Raw genomic sequence first — 22,950 nt, forward strand, 5'->3', positions numbered from 1 at the left:
AGCCCTGGCTAGTGTGGCTCAGTGGATCGAGTGCCGCCAGCCTGTGAACCTAAAGGTCACTGGTTTGATTCCTGGTCAGGGCACCTGCCTGGTTTGCAGGCCAGGTTCCTGGTTGGGGGCGCATAAGAGGCAACCGATTATTTCTCTTGCACATCGATGTTTCTCTCGCACATTGATGTTTCTCTCCCTCTCTTTCTCCTTTCCCCTCTCTCTAAAAATAAACAAACAAATAAATAAATAAATTTTTAAATGTCTATATATATTTTTAAGAAATTAACATGGGAAATTGTGCCTCCCAGGTTGACAAGCCCCGTGACAGCCTACCTTCAGTACTCCCACAAGCTTAAAAAAAAAAGAATAAAAAGAAAAGGTACAAATTAATTTTAACTATGTATTTTCTAACCTAAAATATCCCACATAGCATGATTTCAACATGTAATCAATATAAAACATTGAGATATTTTTCTTTCTTGAATACCTCACTCACAAAGTGAAACCTCTGTTCCCTCCAGAGCACCTAGGGTGTGTGAGCTGTTCCCACCACCCTGTGACCGCATCAACCCCACACTCACTCCAGCTGCCCCTCGCTTTGCTCGAACTAGCTCAACCCTGCCACCTGGGGCCGCCGCCCCTGGGGACCCTCTCAGAGCCCTCTACCTGGCTCTCTGCATTCAGTCACCTCCCCAGGACGCCTCACCAGCCCAGTCTCTGTCCCATCCATCATTCAGTTATCCTCACAGCTCCTACCTCGTCTGTCACATTGTCTGTCTGCATACCATCTCAGAAGGAGAGCTCCAGGAGGGTGGGGCCTCGCAGCTTCCCCTAGCACTGTGCCTGGCACACAGAAGGCATCTAATAAATATCCGTGGATAAAGAACTAGAAACTTCGAAAATCAGAGGGCTGGGAGCACCTGGAGACAAGCAGGGTAAGGGTTGGAGGTCAGTTTTTGAATGTACCTGGGAGACACTTTGCAAGGCCAGCATTCCATCCCTGTGGGGCAACTAGGTGCTGGCGCACTCCATCCGGCCCTGCAGTCATGGGAAAGGCAGCTGAGCCCTGTGGGGACAAAGTAGGGACAGCATTAGCAGCTTCCTGACACTCCTCCCTCCCAGGATCCCTCTCACACTCTCTTCACCCCAGCTGCCAAAAACAAAAAGAACTGGGCCTTTCTTCCAGCTCTACACTCTCCTTCTTCTGTTTCATGTTGGTCCCTTAGCCTTAGGGACTAGCAAGTCACTTATGCTTGAAAACGTTGCTGGTATTCTCTCTTATACTAAAAAAAAATATATTCATTCCACGTGTGCAAACAAAATTAATCATAATTAATGATTAAGAGCCGTTTCAATCATACCAGTAAATCCCCTAAATTATTCTATGGCAGAAATGGTTAGTATGGATGAAGAAGAACAAGACCCAATTACATACTGTCTATTAGAGGTGCCATTTAAAAGTAAGACACAGATATATTAAAAACAAAGAAATAGAAAAAAGATATACAATACAAATAGCAAGCCTAAGAAAACTGCTGTAGCTATCTTAATATCAGATGAAGCTGATTAAGACAAATAGTCGTCGTCGGCAGCCATCCATCTCGAGAGACGATGGTGTAGCTTCTTAAGAGTCTATCTGCACTCTCCAGTGAAGCTGAAGCCACAGAGCCTCGATGAAGCTACAGAGCCTGGGCAGGGTGATATGGAGGGTCTGCTGTTGCCCATGCAGCAGACACCCCCTCTCTTCGCAGCTGAAGGGTCCAAGGGAAAGACGGAGTCAATACAGCTTGGCCTCAGGTGCGCCGCAGGAGTTGCCGGTGTTGACTACAACGTCAAACCGCCTTAGGGACTCCGGCTCCGGATTTTCTGTTGGGGTTTACTCCCTTAGCCTTTCCCCTGAAGAGGTATGCCGCAAGGCAGCGGAGGTTTTTTGGAGTCAGAGTTTTCCTTCTCTGATGTGCCCTGACTGGAAGATCGAACCAGCGACACTTAGCTCGCAGGCCGACGCTCAATCCACTGAGCCAAACCAGCCAGGGCAAGACAAACAGTATTACCACAGATAAAGAGGGACCTTTTGTTGTGTTAAAAGGGTTAATTCATCAGTCATAATAATTATAAATGTATATGTGCCCAAGAATAAAGCTTCAGAACACATGAAGCAAATATTGAATTAAAATGAATTTGTAACACCCTTCTCTCAGCAACTAATGAAATGATCTGATGAAAACAGTAAAGTCATAACAGATTTGAATACTATCAAGCACCTTGACCTAATGGACATTCATAGAACAGATGTGCAATATCTACAGCAGATACATCCTCTTCTGGTGAACACGGTACTTTGCGAGTCCAAAAAAACTTAAAAGAAATAAAATTATATCATGTATATTCTTTGATCTCAATGATAATACATTGGAAACGAATAACAGCATCTACAATGACCTGCAATGTAATTAAAACCACAATGAAAGAGAAAACAAGAACTGAGGAAAATGAGGAGAGGCTCAGAAACTTATCGGACAGCTATAAGCAGGCCAACATCCGAATCATAGGGTTGCCAGAGGGTGAAGAAGAAGAGCTAGAAATTGAAAAATTATGTGAAAAAATAATGAAGCAGAACTTCCCTAACTTGGGGAAGGAAATAGACTTACAGGTCCAGGAAGCACAGAAAGTTCCAAAAAAACTGAACCCAGGGAGAACCACACCGAGACACATTATAATCAAAATGTCCAAAATTAAGGATAGGGAGAGACTCTTAAAAGCAGCAAGAGAGAAGAAGAGAATTGCATACAAAGGGGTCCCAATAAGACTATCAGCTGATCTCTCAAAAGAAACTCTGCAGGCAAGAAGGGACTGGCAAGAAATATTCAAAGTAATGAAAGGCAAAAACCTACAACCACGACTACTCTATCCAGCGAAGCTGTCATTCAGAATAGAAGGGCGGAGAAAATGCTTCCAGGACAAAGTAAAACCGAAGGAGTTCTTCAGACCCAAACCACTGTATATGAAATATTAAAGGGACTTGTTTAGGAGAAAGAGGATCAAAACTATGAACATTAAAATGAAAACTGTATCACAACAACCAACAACAGAAGCTAGGGAACTGAAACAAAGGCAAACTAAGTAGGCAACGAGAGCGGAAAACGAATTATAGGTATGGGGAACATTACAGGGGGAGGTCAGCAGGGAGGGGGAAGGGGGGAAAGGGAGGGAGATGGTACAGGAATTAGGAAGCATAGTAGGAGGAAGTGAAGTAGACAGGAAGATGTTGAGAAGAACTATATGCACAACCAATGGGCATGGACTAAGGGGGGGGGACGACTGGAGGGAGGGATGTCACTGGGTGGAGAGGAACAAAGGGAAAAGAAATTGGGACAACTGTAACAGCATAATCAATAAAGCATTTAAAAAAACAACAATGAAATAGTACTTCCCACTTATTAGGGTGGCTACTACAAAAAAGAAGAAAAAAGAAAGAAAGAAAGTGTTGGCAAGGATGTGGACAGAAATTAGAAGACTTGTGCACTGTTGATGGGAATGTAAAAGGATACAGCTGCTGTGGAAAATGGTAGGGCTGTTTCTCAAAAAATTAAAAATAGGATGACCATATGATCCAGCAATTCCACTTCCGGGTATATAAACACAAGAATTGAATGCATAGACTCAAAGAGACCTTTGCACACCCATATTCATAGTAGCATTATTCACAATAGCCAAAAGGTGAAAATGACTGAAGCATCCATTGATGGATAAATAGATAAACAAAATATGCTATACTCATACAACAGAATATTATTTAGCCTTAAAAAGGAAGGAAATTCTGACCCATGCTACAACATGGATGAAGCTCAATTGGCTGAATGAAATAAGCCAATCCCCCAAAAGACAAATACTGTATGATTCCACTTAGGTGAGGTTCCTGGAGTATTCAAATTAACAGAGACAGGAAATAGAATGGTCGTTGCCAGGGGCTTGCTTGAAAGAAGGGAACTGAAAGTCCTTGTTTCATGGATATAGAGTTTCAGGTTGCAAAATGAAGTATTCTCAAGATTGGTTGCACAACAATGTGAATGTAGTTAACACTACTTAACCATGTGATAAAAAATATTTAAGATGGTTAATTTTATGTGCTGTGTATTTTATGACAAATAAAGGAAATGTAAAGGTGCCCTACAAACTGTCCCTAAGGAAACCTGTCAATGTTCCACTAAATACCAAAGTTGTAGAAAAGTGACAATGTAGTGATCTGCACCACAATTTCTGAGCTATAAATGGCATAAGAAGAATTAAAGAAATTGGAATGGAATGAGAATTGAGCAGTAAATTATTGATGTTAATTTGAAGGTTGTATTGTGTTATGGGGAGAGTTCCTCTTTGAGGATAGGACGCACTGAAGTGTTTAGGAATGCTCTTCGTCATGTTAGCATGTGGTTTTCAGGTAGCTCAGGAAAGTTTTTGGATAGTTTTTGCAACTTTTCTGTAATTATGACAGTGTTTTAAAATAAAGTTAAATTAAGAAAAATGTCAAATTAAAAACGCTGAGTTCAATTCAACTGACAGTATCTAAACAAAATAAAATGCAGCCTTCTTCCACCTAAAAGCCTGTCATGTATTCGATGACAGCTGATGCCACGTGTGTCCCTCCGTCCTTCTTTTCCCAGGCAGAGCCTTCTCTGATGCAGCTTCTCCATTCTGTGCTCTCACGTGCTATTCTGACCTGTGTTTACTGGCTCTGTCTCTCATCCATTCTTTCCTTCATCATTTTATTTTACTTTTCTAAAGTATATTTTATTGATTATGCAGTTACAGTTGTCCCAATTTCTTTTCCCTTTCCTCCCCTCTGCCCAGTACCTCTCTTCCCTCCAGGAATCTCACCTCCCCCCAACCCTCCTGCCTTAGTCCATGTCCATGGGTTGTGCACATATGTTCTTTGGCTTCACCCTTTCCTATATTGTTCTTAATTTCCCCCTGTCTACTTTGTATCAACAGAGAAGGAAAACTCTGACTCCAAAAAACCTCCACTGCCTTGCGGCATACCTCTTCAGGGGAAAGGCTAAGGGAGTAAACCCCGACAGAAAATCTGGAGCCGGAGTTCTTAAGGCGGTTTGACGTTGTAGTCAACACCGGCAACTCCTGCGGCGCACCTGAAGCCAAGCTGTATTGACTCCGTCTTTCCCTTGGACCCTTCAGCTGCGAAGAGAGGGGGTGTCTGCTGCATGGGCAACAGCAGACCCTCCATATCACCCTGCCCAGGCTCTGTAGCTTCAGCTTCACTGGAGAGGACACTCCAGCGTCATCACAAGATGTCGATTCAACACGGGAGGAGACAGATACTGTGTCACTCCCGAGTTGGACTGCACAGCCATTCTCAGCGGTGCAGATAGACTCTTAAGAAGCTACACCATCGTCTCTCGAGACAGACGGCTGCCGCCGCCGCCGACCGACGACTTTGTATCAACCAATTATATTTCTTAGTCCCTGCACCATTTCCTCATTTCACCCCCTTCCCCCTCTCAGTTGATAACCCTCCAGATGATCCCCATACCTATGATTCTGTTCCTATTCTGGTTGTTTGCTTAGTTTGTTTTTATTTTTTTAGGTTCTGTTGTTGATACTTCTGAGTTTGTTGTCATTTTACTGTTAATAGTTTTGATCCTTTTTCTTAAATAAGTCCCTTTGACATTTCATAAAATAATAGCTTGGTAATGATGAACTGGAAGATCGATCTTCCAGTCAGGGCACATCAGAGAAGGAAAATTCTGACTCCAAAAAACCTCCGCTGCCTTGCGGCATAACTCTTCAGGGGAAAGGCTAAGGGAGTAAACCCCGACAGAAAATCCGGAGCCAGAGTACCTAAGGCAGTTTGACGTTGTAGTCAACACCGGCAACTCCTGCGGCGCACCTGAAGCCAAGCTGTATTGACTCCGTCTTTCCCTTGGACCCTTCAGCTGCGAAGAGAGGGGGTGTCTGCTGCATGGGCAACAGCAGACCCTCCATATCACCCTGCCCAGGCTCTGTAGCTTCAGCTTCACTGGAGAGGACACTCCAGCGTCATCACAAGATGTCAATTCAACACAGGAGGAGACAGATACCGTGTCACTCCTGAGTCGGACTGCACAGCCATTCTCGGCGGTGCAGATAGACTCTTAAGAAGCTACACCATCGTCTCTCGAGACGGACGGCTACCGACGACGAATGATGAACTTCTTTAGCTTTACTTTGTCTGGGAAGCACTTTCTCTGTCCTTCCATTCTAAATGATAGCTTTGCTGGATAGAGTAATCTTGGTTGTAGGTCCTTGTTTTTCATCGCTTTGGATACCTCTTGCCAGTCCCTTCTTGCCTGCAGTTTCTTTTGAGGAATCAGCTTATGGTCTTATAGGCAACCCTTTGTAAGTAACTCTCTGCTTTTCTCTTGCTGCTTTTAAGATTCTCTCTTTATCTTTCACCTTCGGCATTTTAATTATGATGTGTCTTGGTGTGGTCCTCTTTGGGTCTAGCTTCTTTGGGACTCTCTGTGTTTCCTGGACTTGTATGTCTATTTCCTTCACCAAATTTGGGAAGTTTTCCTTCACTATTTTTTCATAAAAGTTTTCAATTTCTTGCTCTTCCTCTTCCCCTTCTGACACCCCTATGATTCGGATGTTGGCAGGTTTAAAGTTGTCCCAGAGGTTTCTCAGCCTCTCTTCATTTTTTTCAATTCTTGTTTCTTCATTCTGTACTGGTTGACGGTTTATTTCTTCCTTACATTCCAAATCATTGATTTGAACCCGGGTTTCCTTCCCTTCACGATTGTTTCATGTGGATTTTCCTTCGTTTCATTTAGCATAGCCTTCACTTCTTCCCTTCTGTGTTTGCTGTACTCAAGCATATGTCAGGTCTGTGAGCATCTTGCTAATCAATGTTTTGAACTCTGTTTCTGTTAGGTTGGCTGTCTCCTTGTTGCTTAGTTCTCCCACTGGAACCTTGATGTGCTCCCTCTTTGGGGCCATACTTCTCTGTCTCCTTAACTTGACAGCCTCTTGTGTTTGCCTCTTTGTCTTAGGTAGAGTTGTCGCACCTGTTATGTTGTAAGGGGCAGAGCCTTAGGTATTCATCAGTCTGGGGTGAACCGTTTTACCATGTTGTGGCGCTGAATGTGGGGGAGGCGACTGAGAGGGAACAATTTTGCTTGCTCAGCACTCACCCCTTTTCCAGGCACTTCTCCCACTAGCCATATGGGACTGGCATCTCTAGCTGTTGCCCTAGCTGTGGTTCCCAAAGTGGGTGGGTCTACAGACGTTCTAGGACCATGGGTGCCTATAAACTTATGGACTCTGCTGAGAGACCAGCAGTTTCTTTCTCTGCGCCAACCCCCAATGGTTTTCACAGTCAGAAGCAATGAGGCTTTATTTTCTCCAGCGCAGGAACTCTGAGCTGCGTGGTCTGGTCTGGGGCTCGGATCACTCCCCAGGTGTCCCTCCTGGATTTTATAATGTGTGAATGCGCTTTCTGCTAGCAGGCTACCGTCACTGTTGCCGCCTCCACCACCCTGTCCTCTCTGCCCTGGCTCCGCCCCTCCTACCTGTCTGGATGAGTATTTCTTCTTTATATTTTTGTTTGTTAGACTTCCATGCAGCTCCATTTTCTGGAATTTCTGGTTGTCTCCGATTTTGAGGTAGTTGTATTCCTTCTTAGTCACGGAGGGAAAGGCAGTCTGTCTACCTACGCCTCCATCTTGGCTAGAAGTTGCTAACCTTTTTTCCCCTAATTTTATTTTGAAAATTTTTACACAGTCAAATTTACAGGCTTGTACAATGAACAACACAGTGAAATGCATATTTCTTAAGTGTACCAGTCAGTTTATTAATTCATACACGTGTGTAGCCGAAATCCTCTTAGGTCAGAGAACATAGCACCACCACAGCACATTCCTTTGCGCCCTTTCTCAGATACAGGTAACCCCCGTATAATACAATTGTTAGGTTCCTAACAAATGCCGTGTTATGCGAATCCATGTTATACAAATCAAAGAACTAGTACAAAAAGGGGGGTTAGGTTCCAAAAAAAACCCCAACATACTATTATATATATATATATATAATTAAGAGAAATATCTTTATTAAAGCAATTTTAATCAAAATGTTACATATTAATATGAATTAAGTAATGTTTTCTTCGTCATCATTACTAAGCTCCATTAACCGAATGTGTTTTCTTTTTGACAAGATATCCCCATCCTCTGAACTTTATTCAGCATTATCTTTATTTCTATGCTCTACTTTTTGCAAAAAGTCTGTTATTTTAGATTGCTTGCTTGTAGCTGAGAGATCTTTGTGTTCATTTTCCTGTATAGTCTGGATTGTTGCTTCATTTAAATCCAAGGTTTTTGCGACATAAGATACGTTTTCACCCTTTTCGAGCTAATTCAAAATCTGTAATATTTGTTCCAGTTAGATGAAATGTTTTAAGAGGTATTTTTGAATTTCCACCAGGCACAGTTCAGGGCTACAAATTAATTCACAAAAATAAAAACATAATTACCATTTCTTTTTAAAAAGTTGGCTATTGCCCCCCAAATTTTAATATATGTATGTGTAATGTAGCAAAATGAAAAACACAATTAAAATTTTAAAGTGTAATTAATAATCCATGAATAAAATGGGTTTAAAATTCTGATTAAGATTCTATAGACAAATCTGATACAACATACACGCTTGAATGAAAAATTTTAAATGAGTTATCTTTTGCTCTTAACAGTTTTTATCATATTCAGTATTATACAGGAATTTCCCTAATTTTGTGTTATATGGGAGTTTTCCCCATTCTCTAACCGTGTTAGAGTAAAACAGTGTTATAGAAGTACTGTGTTATACAGAGGATACCTGTAATCTTAACCTGCAACACTCCCAAAAGGTGATTATTTTTCCAATATGGAATGAGTCTTCAGTAGATGATGAGTCTTTTCAGTGAATGACAGTTAAGTCAAGGTGAATGAGAGTGTTCAGAGTATGACTTTACTGAGTTGTATTCATGTACAGTATGTAATTGCTGAGGAAGGATTGTTATAATCTGCATTTAATCCTGTAGGTTTTTGCTCCATGTATTTTGAAGTTCTGTTATTAGGCATATCCACAATGATAATTATTTTGAATTCTTGAGGAATTAATGTTTTAACACTACAAAAGGTCCTTATCTCTAGCAATATTTTTTGTCTTAAATCTACTCCATCAGATACTAGGATAGCTGTAGAATTTTTTTTTTTAGGCTTATTATTTGGATGTTGTATCTTTTTTACATCCATTTACTTCCAACATTATTTGTCTGGCTTTTAAACTGCCTCTCTAAGAGACACTGTATACACTATTTGGGTTTCGCTTCTTCATTAATTCCAACCATTTCTACTTTTGAATTAGTAATACTGACTTGGAGTTAATGTGATTATTGAAAAAGTTGAAGTAGATCTAGAAATAAATCTTATCATGTACTTCCTGTTTCTTCACTCTATTCTTTTTCTTGTTGTTCCTTCCCTGTAGACTTTATCATTAACAAAATATTTTTTCTAGGATTCCATTTTAACCGTGTGTTGGATTTTTGTCCTTACATGTTTGCATTATTTTTTCAGTTCCTATAGGAATTACATTATCTACTCTTAACTGTTTACTGTCTAAAGTTTTAAAAATTGATTTACTAAGATATAACTGACATGATAAATGACATAATTAAGGAATAAAATTTGATAAAATTTGACACATTATTCTTTGCGAAAATTTTTCCACCACAAAGATCATGACCATGTCATCCCACAGTAGCTTTCTTTTGTCTTCTCTGCCCACACCCTTCTGGCCCCAGGCAACTACTATTAAATCTGCTCTCTGACATCAGAGATTACTTAGTACTTTCTAGAATCACACAAGTGGAACCAGGGAGCAAGTTCTTTTGCACCTGGCATCTTTCACTTAGGGCAATCATTTGGAAATTCATGCATGTTGTCACGTGCATCAGTGCTTCACTCCTTTTCATTACTGAGCTGTATGGCTGAATTAACAGTGTAATACTAAGGCAAGGGAAACAAAAGATACAATAAACAAACGGGACTACATCAGACTAAAAAGCTTCTGCACAGCAAAGGAAACCATCAACAAAATGAAAAGACAACCCACTAAATGGGAGAACATCCTCACCAATACATCCAATAAAGGGTTAATATCCAAAGTTTATAAAGAACTTACAAAACTCAACACTGAAAAAAACAAACAACCCCATTAAAATATGAGCAAAGGACCTGAATAGACACTTTTCCAAAGAGGACATACAGATGGCTGATAGACATATGAAAAGATGCTCAACATCACTAATCATCAGATAAGTGCAAATTAAAACCACAATGAGATATCACATCGTACCTGTCAGAATGTCCAACATAAATAAATCAATGAACAAGTGCTGGTGAGGATGTGGAGAAAAGGGAACCCTTATGCACTGTTGATGGGGTGCAGCCACTGTGGAAAACAGTATGGTGTTACCTCAAAAATTTAAAAATGGAACTGCCTTATAACCCAGCAATTCTACTTCTGGGAATATATCTGAAGAATCCTGAAACACTAAATCGAAAGAATATAAACACCCCTATGTTCATTGCAGCGTTCTTTACAATAGCCAAGATTTGGAAGCAGCCCAAGTGTCCATCAGTAGATGAGTGGATAAAGAACTATGGGACATTTGCACAATGGAATACTACCACCCAGCCATAAAAAAGAGAATTTTACCCTTTTGCGATAGTATGGATGGACCTGGAGAACATTATGCTAGGTGAAATAAGCCAGAAAAATACCATATGATTTCATTCATATGTGGAATCTAATGGACAAATTAAACTAACAAGGAAAATGGAGACAGATTCATAGATGTAAAGCTGGCTGACAGCTCTGGGGAGGCTTATGGGGGTGGAGGGATTGAGCAAAAAAAGACAACAAAAAGAAAAAAGAAAAAAGAACTCATGGACACAGACAACAGTGTGGGAGGGAGGGTTGGATGGAGGTGGAAGAGGGTATTAGAGGGAAATAGTGATAAAAAAATTTTTAATGGGGAATATTAATAAAAATTTTGGAGACTTGCAACAACATAAGTCCATTCAACACTGCCCGCCATTCTTGTTGCTATAGTTGTCCTAGGATTAACATGGGTATAGTTTATACACCTCACAAACAATGCATAATTTCTGATAGTGTACAATTTCATAAAACTAAGGGGAAATAGCAATCCTTTACATTTGACCACATTTTTTTCTATTTCCAATGCACTTTCTTCCTTCTTAAGAACCACGTTTCCACAGTCTACATCCTGAAATGTTCATTTAGCATTTTGTGTAATGCAGGTCTGCTTTTCATCAGGAAGAGACCAGCTGAGGCAGTCTGTCCCAGCACATCTTGGAATGTGCAAGTTCTTCACCCATCTGCCTCTCATGATTGGCAGAGCTTAAGACACAGTGATTGGTGATTGGAGGCGGTTCTCTACTGACACAGACCCCACCCAGTGTCAAAGACAGTTGACAACTGGCACAGTGACTCATACCCGTTATTAGCCTCAGCTGATACGACAGGTCAGTGGTTGTAGCTGGGAGTGTCAGGTGGCTCTCTACACTCTCCCAGGTCCCGGGTGATGGGCAGAGGCGGACGACAACTGACCAGATGCGGACGACAACTGACCAGATGCCCTGAGATTCAGAAGTGGGACATTTAAGCTCCCCCAGGGGTTTTGTATGGGCTCACCACTTCCTCTTCTAATAGCTGTCGCCACCGCTGACAGGTCAGGTAATACACATCATGGTCTGTGACACAATATCTGCTCCGTAAGACACAGACATTTCCCCTGACTTTTTTTTGTGGGGGGGAGGATGTGTCTTATGGAGCAAAAAATAAGGTATATTCCTAAATCTTAAGCCCTTTTCTTCCCACTTACTCTTTGATTGTGTTATGAACAACTTCTGCCTGCCCTCAGGTTAGGAAGCCTACGCTCCACCTTGAATTCCTTTCCCTCCTGTAACCACCACACCCATCGGACCACCTGCCTGCATTACCAGGATCCTCCTTCTTACTTCCCTCTTTCAAACTGATACAATCAAACCACTTAACTGAATCAGTGGGACACACGCTGAGTGCCACTCAGGTGATGTCTGTCTGAGTTTGCACATCTAGTCCACTTTCCCCTAGGGAAATGAATATCTCTCAAAGTGCTAGTTTGACAATGCCCACCCAAGGAAAGTAGACACCTGGCTCCAGAAATCTATGGACCTGGGCAATTCTCCAGGATGATATTCAGTTACCCCTCTTCTATCCTCAACCTGCCTGCCCTATTGTTACAGAGTGGGGGGTCCCCAAAAATCCACAGAGCCTGCAGGTTGGGGGATGGGGAGAAGGGAACAGCTTTTAAGATGCCTTTGCATAACTATGGCTAGTAGCTAGTGTCTTAGTTATGCAAATGGATTTTGGTAATTCCAAGGCCCCAAGGAGATGGGAGGGGTTTTGACCATGAAATAGGGAGGAAAGAGCATACAGAGCCTGGGCAAGGTTCTGTGAATGGTCAGAACTGGTTACCACACCCATTGCGTCACAGGATGCAGTCAGGGGTTTAAAAATAGGAGGCAGACATTTTAGTGACAACTCCATGCAGCTTGGAAAGGAAAGGGAGAACCCCATGCTGCTTTGAAAGGAAGGATACCATGCAGCTTTGAAAAGGACAGAGGGAGAGAGAAAGAACTGTGCGGGATCCAGGGCAACACGGCGCATGTTTTCCTGGACTGTTATAAGGAGTCTGATGACATCGTACCCCAGGTCCTGAAGGAGACAGCTGGCAGATAAGGGATGGGGAACTTCTGGGCATGTTTTTGGCTTCTAGCCTTTTGGGGAGCAAGGGAAGTGCTGGGTGCTGTGGGAGAACAGGGCTGAGCTGAAGTGCTCCCTGCCGTCCCAGGTTGGAATACAGTATTCCCTCACTTATCACGGGTATTACATTCAGACCCCCCTTGGGATAGGTGAAAATCCATAAAGTAGGAATCTTACATTTATTTTAGTATTTATATATATTTTAAGGCTTTATAAACCCTTCCCAACACTTATAAACCGTTCCCACTCCCTTATTAACCTCTTCTACACTTTTATAAACACTACTTATGTTCTTAAACATATTCTACACTCTTAAACCTATGTAATTTTAACAACATACATATACAGTACCACAAAATCCCACAATATAGTAAAAAAATCTGCAATAAATAATTAAATATAATATTTTTTAAAATCCCGCGATAAGTGAACTGCAATGTAGAGAGAGACTACTGTACTGTAAATAAAGACCTGTTTTCCTCAGCACTAGTTGCTGGGTTTTACCCCGAGGTGCCAAGTGAAAGAACCCCCCTTCGTTCTGTAACACTATTTCCTACCACCCACGTTAAAGACGCTCTGGGACAGGGTGGGCAAATCACAGCAGCATCAGTGCAGCCCCTTAGAACCAATGTTATCCATGCATTCAGGGGAGCACGTCTGGAGCCTGTGAACAGTACTGCTCACTGGGTCTGGGGAGCGCCAGGGACAAGACACAGCCCTTCTTTTCCTTAGGACAGTTTCAGGTCACAGGGAACTGAGGCAGAGATACAGATAACCCCAAGGTTGCACAAATCCAGGAGGGGCTGCCCAGGCAGAGGTGACCATGTCATGAGTGGCAGGGACACTGGTGGACATAGAGGGGAAAGTCCGCATGGATGGAATCAGACCAGTAGGAAGTCAAAGCAATGCGAGTGTTGGGGGGACAAAACCAAGTGGGGCTTGGGGAGGAGGCTTTCTAGTGTGTGGCCCTCTCTTCCTGAGGGACCCAGGGTGTAGCTGAGATCTGAGGCTGTATCAATGCATGGACGTTTGAGCTGGGGCCAAGGCAGGAGAGAAGGAACAGAGGGGCGGAGGCAGTGTTCCAGTTCTTGTGTAAAGGACTCTACAGACTCTGGGTCCCTCCCAGAAATGTCATTAAATGCGTGGTTACCTTCCCTTGCTATTCCCCCGAAGGTGATGCAAGGGTTAGACTGCTCTGTAGCCAAGCCTGAGCCCCATCCTTTTTCTTGATCAAAAATTAACTCAAGCGACAGACAGACAGAGTGAACATTTATTAACGAACTTCAACAAGCACAATGCGGTGATTGATGTGTTCAGATATTATCTCTCCTTTAATTTTCACAATAACTCTATTGATTAGGCATCAGAAAAAATTAACTCACGTGCCCTAGTGCCCTGGCTGGTGTGGCTCCGTTGGTTGAGTGTCAGCCTGCAAACCAAAGGTCGCCAGTTCGATTTCCAGTCATGACACATGCCTGGGTTGCAGGTCAGACCCCGTTTGGGGGCGTGTGAGAGGCAACTGACTGATGTATTTCTCATACATCGATGTTTCTCTCCCTCTCTTTCTCCCTCCTTCCCCCTCTCTCTAAAAAAAATGTTTTTAAAAATCTTTAAAAAAAATTACCTCAAGTAATCTCCTCTTTACTTTGTGGTTTAAAACACCCCAAAATTTAACCTGTTTATCTTAAACTGAACAGTAATTCACAGGCTAATATATCAGATGTGCCCTCAAGGTCTTTCTGTAGCCTGAGATTGTTTCTGAGGTTTATGAGTTGTTTTTAACTGCAATAAAAATCTGAATTGAAAGTCAAGTCATCTGGCTTCCAGCCCAGGGCCAGCCACTGAATAGCTGCATGATCCTGGGGAAGTCACTTCCCTTCCCCTCCAAATCTCATGTTACTTATCTTGAAATCGGGGGTTGCACTAAGGGACTTCTCAGGGACCCTCCAGCAGTGACCCTGTGCTGGCTGACTGCAGGCCTCATGGATGAGCACCAAATGGTCACCTGAGGAACGGGCATCAGGGAACCTGGTGACCTACGCTTTGGGCTGCTGCCCCTGAGGCTCCCCCGCGCTGCTCATCCTCTCCACTGAATAGCAAGTCACTGAAGTTATCTGTTTCACATTGCTCATCGGAGAGCAAGGATAATTATAGTTCCTACAGATTAAGGCTGTTGTGACAATTAAGTGAATTACTGTATTATGTATTGACAATGCTGAGAACAGAGCCTGGTACAAGGTAAGTGCTGTATTTCAGAACAAGCTGTGGTTAGTATAACCATTAGTTACAAAGTTGATGTAATAAAAAAACCCACATCTTCTAGGCCAACAATAACATAACGGGAGGTCTTGCAAGGTCATGGCCTCACCTTTGCCAGACAAACTATGGAAGAATAACATTCACAGCTACCATCACAGCCTCTGGAGGTAGGCTGAGTTGAGGGTGGTAGGATCACACAGGGCTTTTTGTTATTTAGGTCGCTGGTCTCATCCGCACCAGACTGGGAACTCCCAGGTGTAGGGTAAACACAGGGTCTTCTGTTTCCCTCCCCCAGGGCCCAGACTGTCCCTAGTGATGGGCTCATCAACTACTTGGTGGGTGAGCAAAGACTCCTTCCCCTGGACACAAAGGAGGTGAGCCTGGGGATGGCATCAGTGCACTGACTGAGGACAGTTTTCAGGTTGCAGCTCAGAAAGGGGACACAAAGGGATTCCTGTGGCCTCTGTTGAGGAGACGCAGACAGGAGCTCCCAGAAGACGAACGCAGGGCAGAACTGGAGAAGACGACTCTGCCCAGAGAGAGCAATACAGGGATGTGCAGAGGCCTGTCCAGGGCCTGGGTGAGTGGTGGTCTGTGCACATGCAAGTGGGGACCGGCCCAGGCTGAGAAGTAGGGGTGAGGAAGGGGCCACATACCAAATCTGGCAAGCTAACGGGAGGCCTGCACAGCGGGCCCTACAAATTCAGAGACCAAAAGTAACCTCATAGGATGGCCTGAATATAAAATTTCCTAAGTAAAGGTAAGTCATGGAACGTATTCACATCCTAGGCCTGTAGCTTCCTTGACAGAGTCGATCTTAATTTTAAGTAAGCCTGTCTGTTGTCTTTTTGTATCTAAGATAACAAGCTCTTGGAGTGTGAGAACAATCCTTGCTTCCCTCAGGGCACACAGGCCCATGTACCAGAGCATGAAATCACAGAACCCTCCTAGTTATCTGACCCTCTGCGTACCATCTCTGCACTGTAGGTGTTAGCTGTTATCTACCCTGTACCCACCAATGTAAAAGAATTATGCCTCTCTCCATTTTACTGTTTATCTAATCTTAAAAGACTTCCCTGCTTTCTCTACATCTTCAATGGATTTCACATACCCCTTTTTACCTCTCCTCTTTCTACTCTAATGTATAAAATAAGCTGTAAAAATGCCATTTTTCAGAGCATTTTCTCAATCTGTTGAGACTTTTGCTTCCCAGAAACTGTCATCAGTTTGGCTCAAATAGGCAACTAAAATTGCTCTACAGGTTTGGATGTGTCTCATGATGACAAAAAGGACCACGGGCAATCAGCAGGCTGGGCGAGGAACAAGGCCCACCAGGCCTGGGGATTGTTCAAGTTCCCCTTCACCAGAGTGGACAGATCTCACAAAAGGGGTGCTCACTAGTTATTAGAAGTTACTTACCACCTTCTTGGTAGTGATAAAGACTAACTGGAACTTTAGGAAAGCATGATCAGTCGGGAGCATCTTTGGAAGGAAACTGGGAAGTTCTCGTCTTCTTCATAATCAGAGAACCCTACAGGTAAAACTATTTATAATAAAGCTCTCTGGTTCTACCTTGCCCTTGCCTTAATTTCTTTTTCCTCTCCACAACTACCCCCCACCTTGGCACGCAGGCCAGAGCGCGCACGTGGCTGGCCATGCCTGCCGGCAGTGTCGCAACCCTTTTCTTTTTCCCAAATACATTCTTTTTGGTAATAAAACACCTAGTCAATGTTATTTTTCAGTTGACACTTGGGGGGCTCATCCAGGCTCCCAGAGGAAAACAACGCCGACAGCTTCAGGGCAGTGAGCCAAGGGGCTGGCACCCACTCAGAACTGTTCGGCTCACTGCTTGCTCTCCAATTCAAAAGCTTAGGGGAAATTTTCTCCTGGAATTGAGCTTCTGCTTGTTTTTGGCTTTGCGTTTTGAAGCTCTCTGGGCTTTAATAGGGAATTGTTTAGAGTTTTTTGTTTGTTTGTTAAACAGTTCTTGTTCCCTTGTTTCTCTGTCTTATCTGTGAGGACTTGATTTAGCACACAGGCCTGACTTCTTTGGAAACAGGTTATACTGTGAGACAAAACTGGCTTTCGCCTAAAAATATCTTTGGAACAGAGGTGATTTCTACTGGAATCGGTCAGTTGGCCCAGTATTAGACTCTGCCATCTTGTTGAGAGGAGTGCTGAGACCATATCGGGACTTGGGCCCGGGAGTGGTGGCCAGGAAGCCAAGATAAGACCCGGTGGCTAGAAGAAGTTGAAACCACTGTTGTGCATAGAGTTAATCAAGGTATGGCCGCTACAGGACCTTCCTGGGGTGATGGTAATGAGCAAAACCACCATCTTTCCCCCTCCGTGCAAGCGCAGAGATAGTTGCCAAGCAACCTGACAGAAGGAGGAAATAACCCCACTCCGAAATGGAAAATTCTGCAAGCCCACCTTTTCGAGCAAGCCCACCTTGCCCCCAGTTTATAAAAGTCAAGACCTTGCTTTCCTCTGTGCTGCCTCCCTTGTGCTCGAGCATAAGCTTAAGAAAGTCTCTGTGGAAGCTTCTCTGGGCTTGCCTCTCATTTCTGTCTTGGGGAACCCAAGAGGCCCAACACCAGTAATATTTTGTGGCTGTAACCCCTTAGTCCCCACAGCAACAGAATGGCATGAAGGAAGGTGAGACAGTCTTACTGCACCTGGCGAGTGGCCGCTTGAACTTTTGATTCAGCGTCAGTGTGACTGGTGAGTCCAACTCCAACTCTCCGAGTTCCCTCCTCTAGCCTAGAGAGATTTTGTTCTCTGTCACATTGTTTTTCTCTACCCTGTCCTTGTGTCCCTGAAAATCGGTTCAAGTCTCACCACAGTTGTACTTGTGGGAAGATGAATTGTCTCCCTCTATCCCACCCAGAGCTTCTTGGGTTCGAGTCCCAAGGTTGGTTGGGTTCAAGTCCCACTGCAGAAGTTTGGGGTTAACGTCCTTAAAATTGACTTCCAATTCCACTGTAGACTCTTTAACATGAAAAAAATTAAAAATTAGTTGTCTTTTTTTTTTAAGTATAAATTTTTATATTTAGAATTAGCCAGCTGGACTCAGTTCAGATGGATCCCAATTCTGTTGGCAACATGCAAAGCATCATAGTCTAGGGCCAGTCGAACACAGGCCTTCTTCTCTCCATAAGGCATGATCGGGTGTGGACCCTGGCCATGTCAATGTCACAGAGCTTCTCCACAGCCTGCTTGGTCTGGTGCTTGTTGCCCTTGACCCCCACGATGAACACAAGGTTATTGTTGCTTTCTACCTTCATGGCTGCCTCGGGAGTTGGGGAGCATGATGATGGCGACGTAGTGGTCAAGCTTGGTTCTCCTGGGGGCACTCTTACAATGATACTTAGGCTGCCCTCGGAACCACAGGGAGGTGGGAAGTGTGTGGATCTTTTCTTTGTGGCTGTGGACGCCTTTCAGCACTGCGTTCTCTGCCTTCAAAGCCTCTGCTTTGTTTTCGGTTTTGGGAGAAGCAGGGGCTTCCTTCTTCATTTTGGGCACCATCTTCAGAAAAGTAAAAATTAGTTTTCTTTTGCAGTGTGGCCTGGCCCCAATATTCTCTTGGAGATTAAAAAATATACATATGATGACTATGAGGGAATTAGCTCTGAGTGGGCTTCGGCCTGCACTTCAGTGACCCCTGGCTGGTGGTGTTCTCTGTCCCAGCAGTGCTCGCCACTGCCCAGGCATAGCTAACCAACAGTGTTTTCATTTCACAGTGAGAAAACTAGTTAATTATTTACTTGGAACTGTATCAGTTATTTGTTTAGTCTCTGTTTCAACCCGGCAATGGAATTTTGTTTTGAACCTGAAACTGGTTTTGAATTTGGTCTAGAGCTGGCAAATTAAATCTGAAAATATTACATGTTTGGGAGAGGGGTGTGTATGTGAATATATGAGTGAAATATGTTGTTTATTATGATATTGTTTTAAATGATGACTCTTAGGAACCACATTTCATGCTGACTACAGCAAACTGTTGTGAGAGCCTTTTAACCCCTTAGAAGAGGGCACTGCTCTCCCACTCCGGCCCCTTGAGCTGTTCCCCGGGCTCTGGGGACTTGGCACACACTGCCTGGGATTTCATTGTACATGGAGAAGCAGAGGGCAGCGATAGCCTGCCCAGGACCCCCTCACCTGAACTTTGCTGGCACCACCCTAAAAGGAACAAAGCCCTCTCTTCTTTGAGAGGGTCAAATTTAAGAGTAAAACGGTGCCCAAGGCTTCTTCCTCTCCAGACATGTGGCAGCAGACGTATTGTACTCAGTCTCCATCCCAGCACCATCTACTTCTAGGAAACCCTGCCACCCAAAATTCAGGTGTTCTAGCCCCTCTTTGTACCTTCTGAGCCTTCCAACTTCCGTGCACACACTCCCTTTCCATTTCCTGTTGTGTTTGTTGACAAGTTTACCTTAAGGGGCACCCTGAAATGAGATGACCTTAGGCCTCTTGGAATACATTCTTTCACTGATTATAAATTAATTTTTAAATGGCTTTAAAAAATTCTTGCATGCTTTGGTCATCTGAAAAATCTTCAATTAGTTCTCTACCAGAAATGTAATTTAGATCCAGTTTTTCCTCTGGGTTTTACATTGTGCCTGAGACACAGATGACTATAGCATTTTAAAATGAAAGCTATGAGATATCTGTTTATGTTTATGTATGTTTACATATGTATGTATATGTCTAGATACAGCATATTTCTACCATATAATGGTACTGAAAAATCATCAGCATTAAATATACTTTTAATCTACCTGAGTTTGTTAGTTAAATAAGTTCATGTTATTGTAACTGAATGCAGGTCCAGCTGCCTGCCACCATGAAAGCCTATACTGAGAGGCAGGTGCTAGTGTAACGGAAAGTGATTTAGCTTCAGGTGCCAGCCATCTGGAAGATGGGAGAGTCACATCTCAAAGCCCATTTCCTGGGGAGATGGGGAAATCATGTCTCAAAGCCCATCTCCACCTCTCATTGGAGGCAAGACGTTTTTATAATGAGGGTGAGGGGAACAGAATAAAGATCAAGGGAAGGGGTTACAAAGTTCTCTATGTGCAGATGAGCACAGTCCATTCCAATAAGGCAACTGATGGTCCAGTGTGTGTCATCCTGGCTTCACGTCATCCTGGATTCATGGCTGAATGTCAGCAAATCTCCTGGAACTAGGATGCTTGAAGGTCCAAGTCTGTATCTTTTGAAATTAGTTTATAAGATTCTTAGACAAACATGCTGTTCATCTACATGCTACATATTAGTCAGGTACCACTTATAGAAACAATGTCAAAAGCATGGTGAGGTAGGTTACAATTTTCCACTGTTACAAATCCCCACTGTCAATTTTTCTTCCATTTCTAAGGAAGTTAGAAGGTTTTAGCCAAAATATTTAAGAAAACTGGAAGAATTCAGGACTTGGACTAGTTCAGGGATAAAAAATACAGTTTTACAAACAATTAACTGAACTAGAGTCTAATTTTCACATTTGTGTTATAGAGTTTACTGAAACACAAATTTTCTTCTAAAACCACCCTCACTTTTAACAGAACCAAATTAAGACCAATTCATTTACTGCATTAAGTCCAGTTTCAATTTGGCCTGATTATTTGCAGGAACTCAACAAGAATAGCAATTGATCATATAGGCTTTCTTAAATGTACTTTGCTGGAATGTTATAAGAAATTTTTAGATTGAGCTTTAATTAGTGTCTCAAGGCTGGAAAGCCAAGTCACATATTTGCTTTGTCTATAATACCTGTAGATTTGGGTGAGTTTCTTAAGTTCTCGAGGTGCCCCAAATGCCTTCCCTCCTTACCTGGAAAGACTGCTGTGAACCACATGAATAAGCAAGGTACCAGGCCGTTTCTCCAAGGGGCTTTTATCAGCTTCAAAGTCAATCTTTATTCCTTAAAGCTTTTGGCTGATATTTAGAGTCTCAGAATGTCTCTTTCAGACCAGGCTGACCCGGCACTCCAGTCAAAGTCATGGCTAATAAACACACAACTGGAAACTGGAACAAATCAGATTCCAATTGGATCCATACAAATAAACATGTTGCCATAAAAATAATAATACTCATTAAGAGATTACAAATTCTGGAGGGATCAAGTAGGGAGAAAAATATAAATGCTTCAATATTGCTAAAATTTACCAAATTGCTCTAAGAAAACAAAAAAAGTTTTTTTTTCTAAATCAGCAATATTTTTAACAAAGTCACAAGAACAAAAATTATCCTCAGTTCATTCAGTCCCACAGTCAATTCCTGTTTACCTTGATTATTTGCCAGTATCTCTATGAACCTAGTCCTTCCCCAGAGCCCTATAAATCCATTTATTTCAAAGGTATGATCTTAAATTTTATTCTCAGAACTTATATTCAGAATTAGTCAAAGTCCTTCCCAGGGGTCTTTTTGAAGATGTAACATTTTTGCAAATGCATCAGAGTAAAGCAATGACTGTCTCTAACTAACCCCTGCAAAAACTACTTAAAATGACATAGTGATAGACCTGATTACAATATAACTGACAAAGGAATTTCCTTTTTTTTGGTAGCAACATCTTAAGAAAACAATCAGAATTACAAATGAAAGCATATCAGACCAAGAAATCAATTAATTTGTTCCCCACTGTCTAACTGTACCTGGGGTTTGTGTTGGGAAATAACGATTGGTTCTGGAAAAATCAAAGAGAACCTTTGGCTTTTTATTTGTCATTAAAATAATTACTTTGCTTTACCATCTATCTATGTGCTTTTCCTTTCCTTTTCCTTATTTATTCTTTCCCATTTCCATTTCCCTTCTTGAGTATTCCTTCTCCAATGTCCTTTCTTTCTCTATGTCCCTTTCCTTTATCCTTTCTCACTTCCTCAATTCCTTTTCTTTTTGCTTCTTTCCTCTACACAATCCTTCATCTTGCACAGGCCACCTGCAACTTACCTAGTCCCTTTAGTTTGCCTCTTTTTAACTCACCTAGAAATAACCAACCAACTTTCAATTCTATTTCCTTCAAAGTATGTTGCCAAAACCATATTTTTCCAACTTAATTAGAATTTTTAATTTTTAGTGACAACCAGAAGTATTCAGCATTCTTTAGATTGACAAGTTTGCAAATACATTTCATAATTTTCAGACAGTTGGTTTCTCCCATTGGCAAATGCACTCACATTTTTATTTTTGGTGATGGCTGCATTCCTTAATTGTGCTCAGAAGTGAGCTGTTTCATTATCTAGTGTCCTTAACAACTTCTAAGAGGCCAGAGAAGAGGCGGGGGTGATGTCAGGCTTGAGCCACTTTAGTTTAAAAATGCCTGTTTTCTTACTTCTCTTCTTTCTGAGTTTTACTGTCTGAAAGGGGAGTGAGATCTTTTTCCCTTTTTAAGCCATCAATTTAAATCCTTTCTGAGTAGAATCCTTATGATAAAATATATTGAAAGCTTGCACATTAGAGATCTTATCCCATTTACCAAACCTTTGACAAAACAATTCGAGATGGAGACCACGCTGTTCTTTTCCAAACAGAAACAAGAACAATAATATCTAAAGCAAAGACAAAGTTCAAACAGATCAATACTCTCAAACTAAATCCTCAAAGATTAAACCAACTCTCCAAATGATAAGAAAGCAAGCAAAAAACTGTAACCAAAGTTTCATTTTAGACAGATGAGAAAAACAGAGCAAGGCTCTCAGAAATAGATGTCCTCCCACAGAAGAACAAACAAAACCAATAGACAACTAAAAAGCAGTATCCAACAAGAAAAACAAACCATACCCAAACCAAAACCGAAAGAGCACTCCAACCAAATCCCACACTGGAAATTGGGATTTT

The 22,950-nt window shown here is 42.3% G+C and overlaps 1 protein-coding gene across 1 annotated transcript in view; it reads right to left on the minus strand.

Annotated features, from left to right (window-relative positions):
• LOC150000212 (tumor necrosis factor receptor superfamily member 10A-like) overlaps positions 1-22,950 on the minus strand; it is a 46,196-nt gene that overhangs the window by 14,053 nt on the left and 9,193 nt on the right. The window contains exon 2 of the mRNA XM_090290216.1: positions 958-1,057. Coding sequence (XP_090146342.1) covers positions 958-1,057 — 100 coding nt within the window. The remainder of the gene's footprint in view (positions 1-957; positions 1,058-22,950) is intronic.

Source organism: Furipterus horrens, unplaced genomic scaffold (assembly GCF_987537825.1).
Source record: "Furipterus horrens unplaced genomic scaffold, mFurHor1.1.pri manual_scaffold_10, whole genome shotgun sequence".
NCBI classification, from domain to species: domain Eukaryota; kingdom Metazoa; phylum Chordata; class Mammalia; order Chiroptera; family Furipteridae; genus Furipterus; species Furipterus horrens.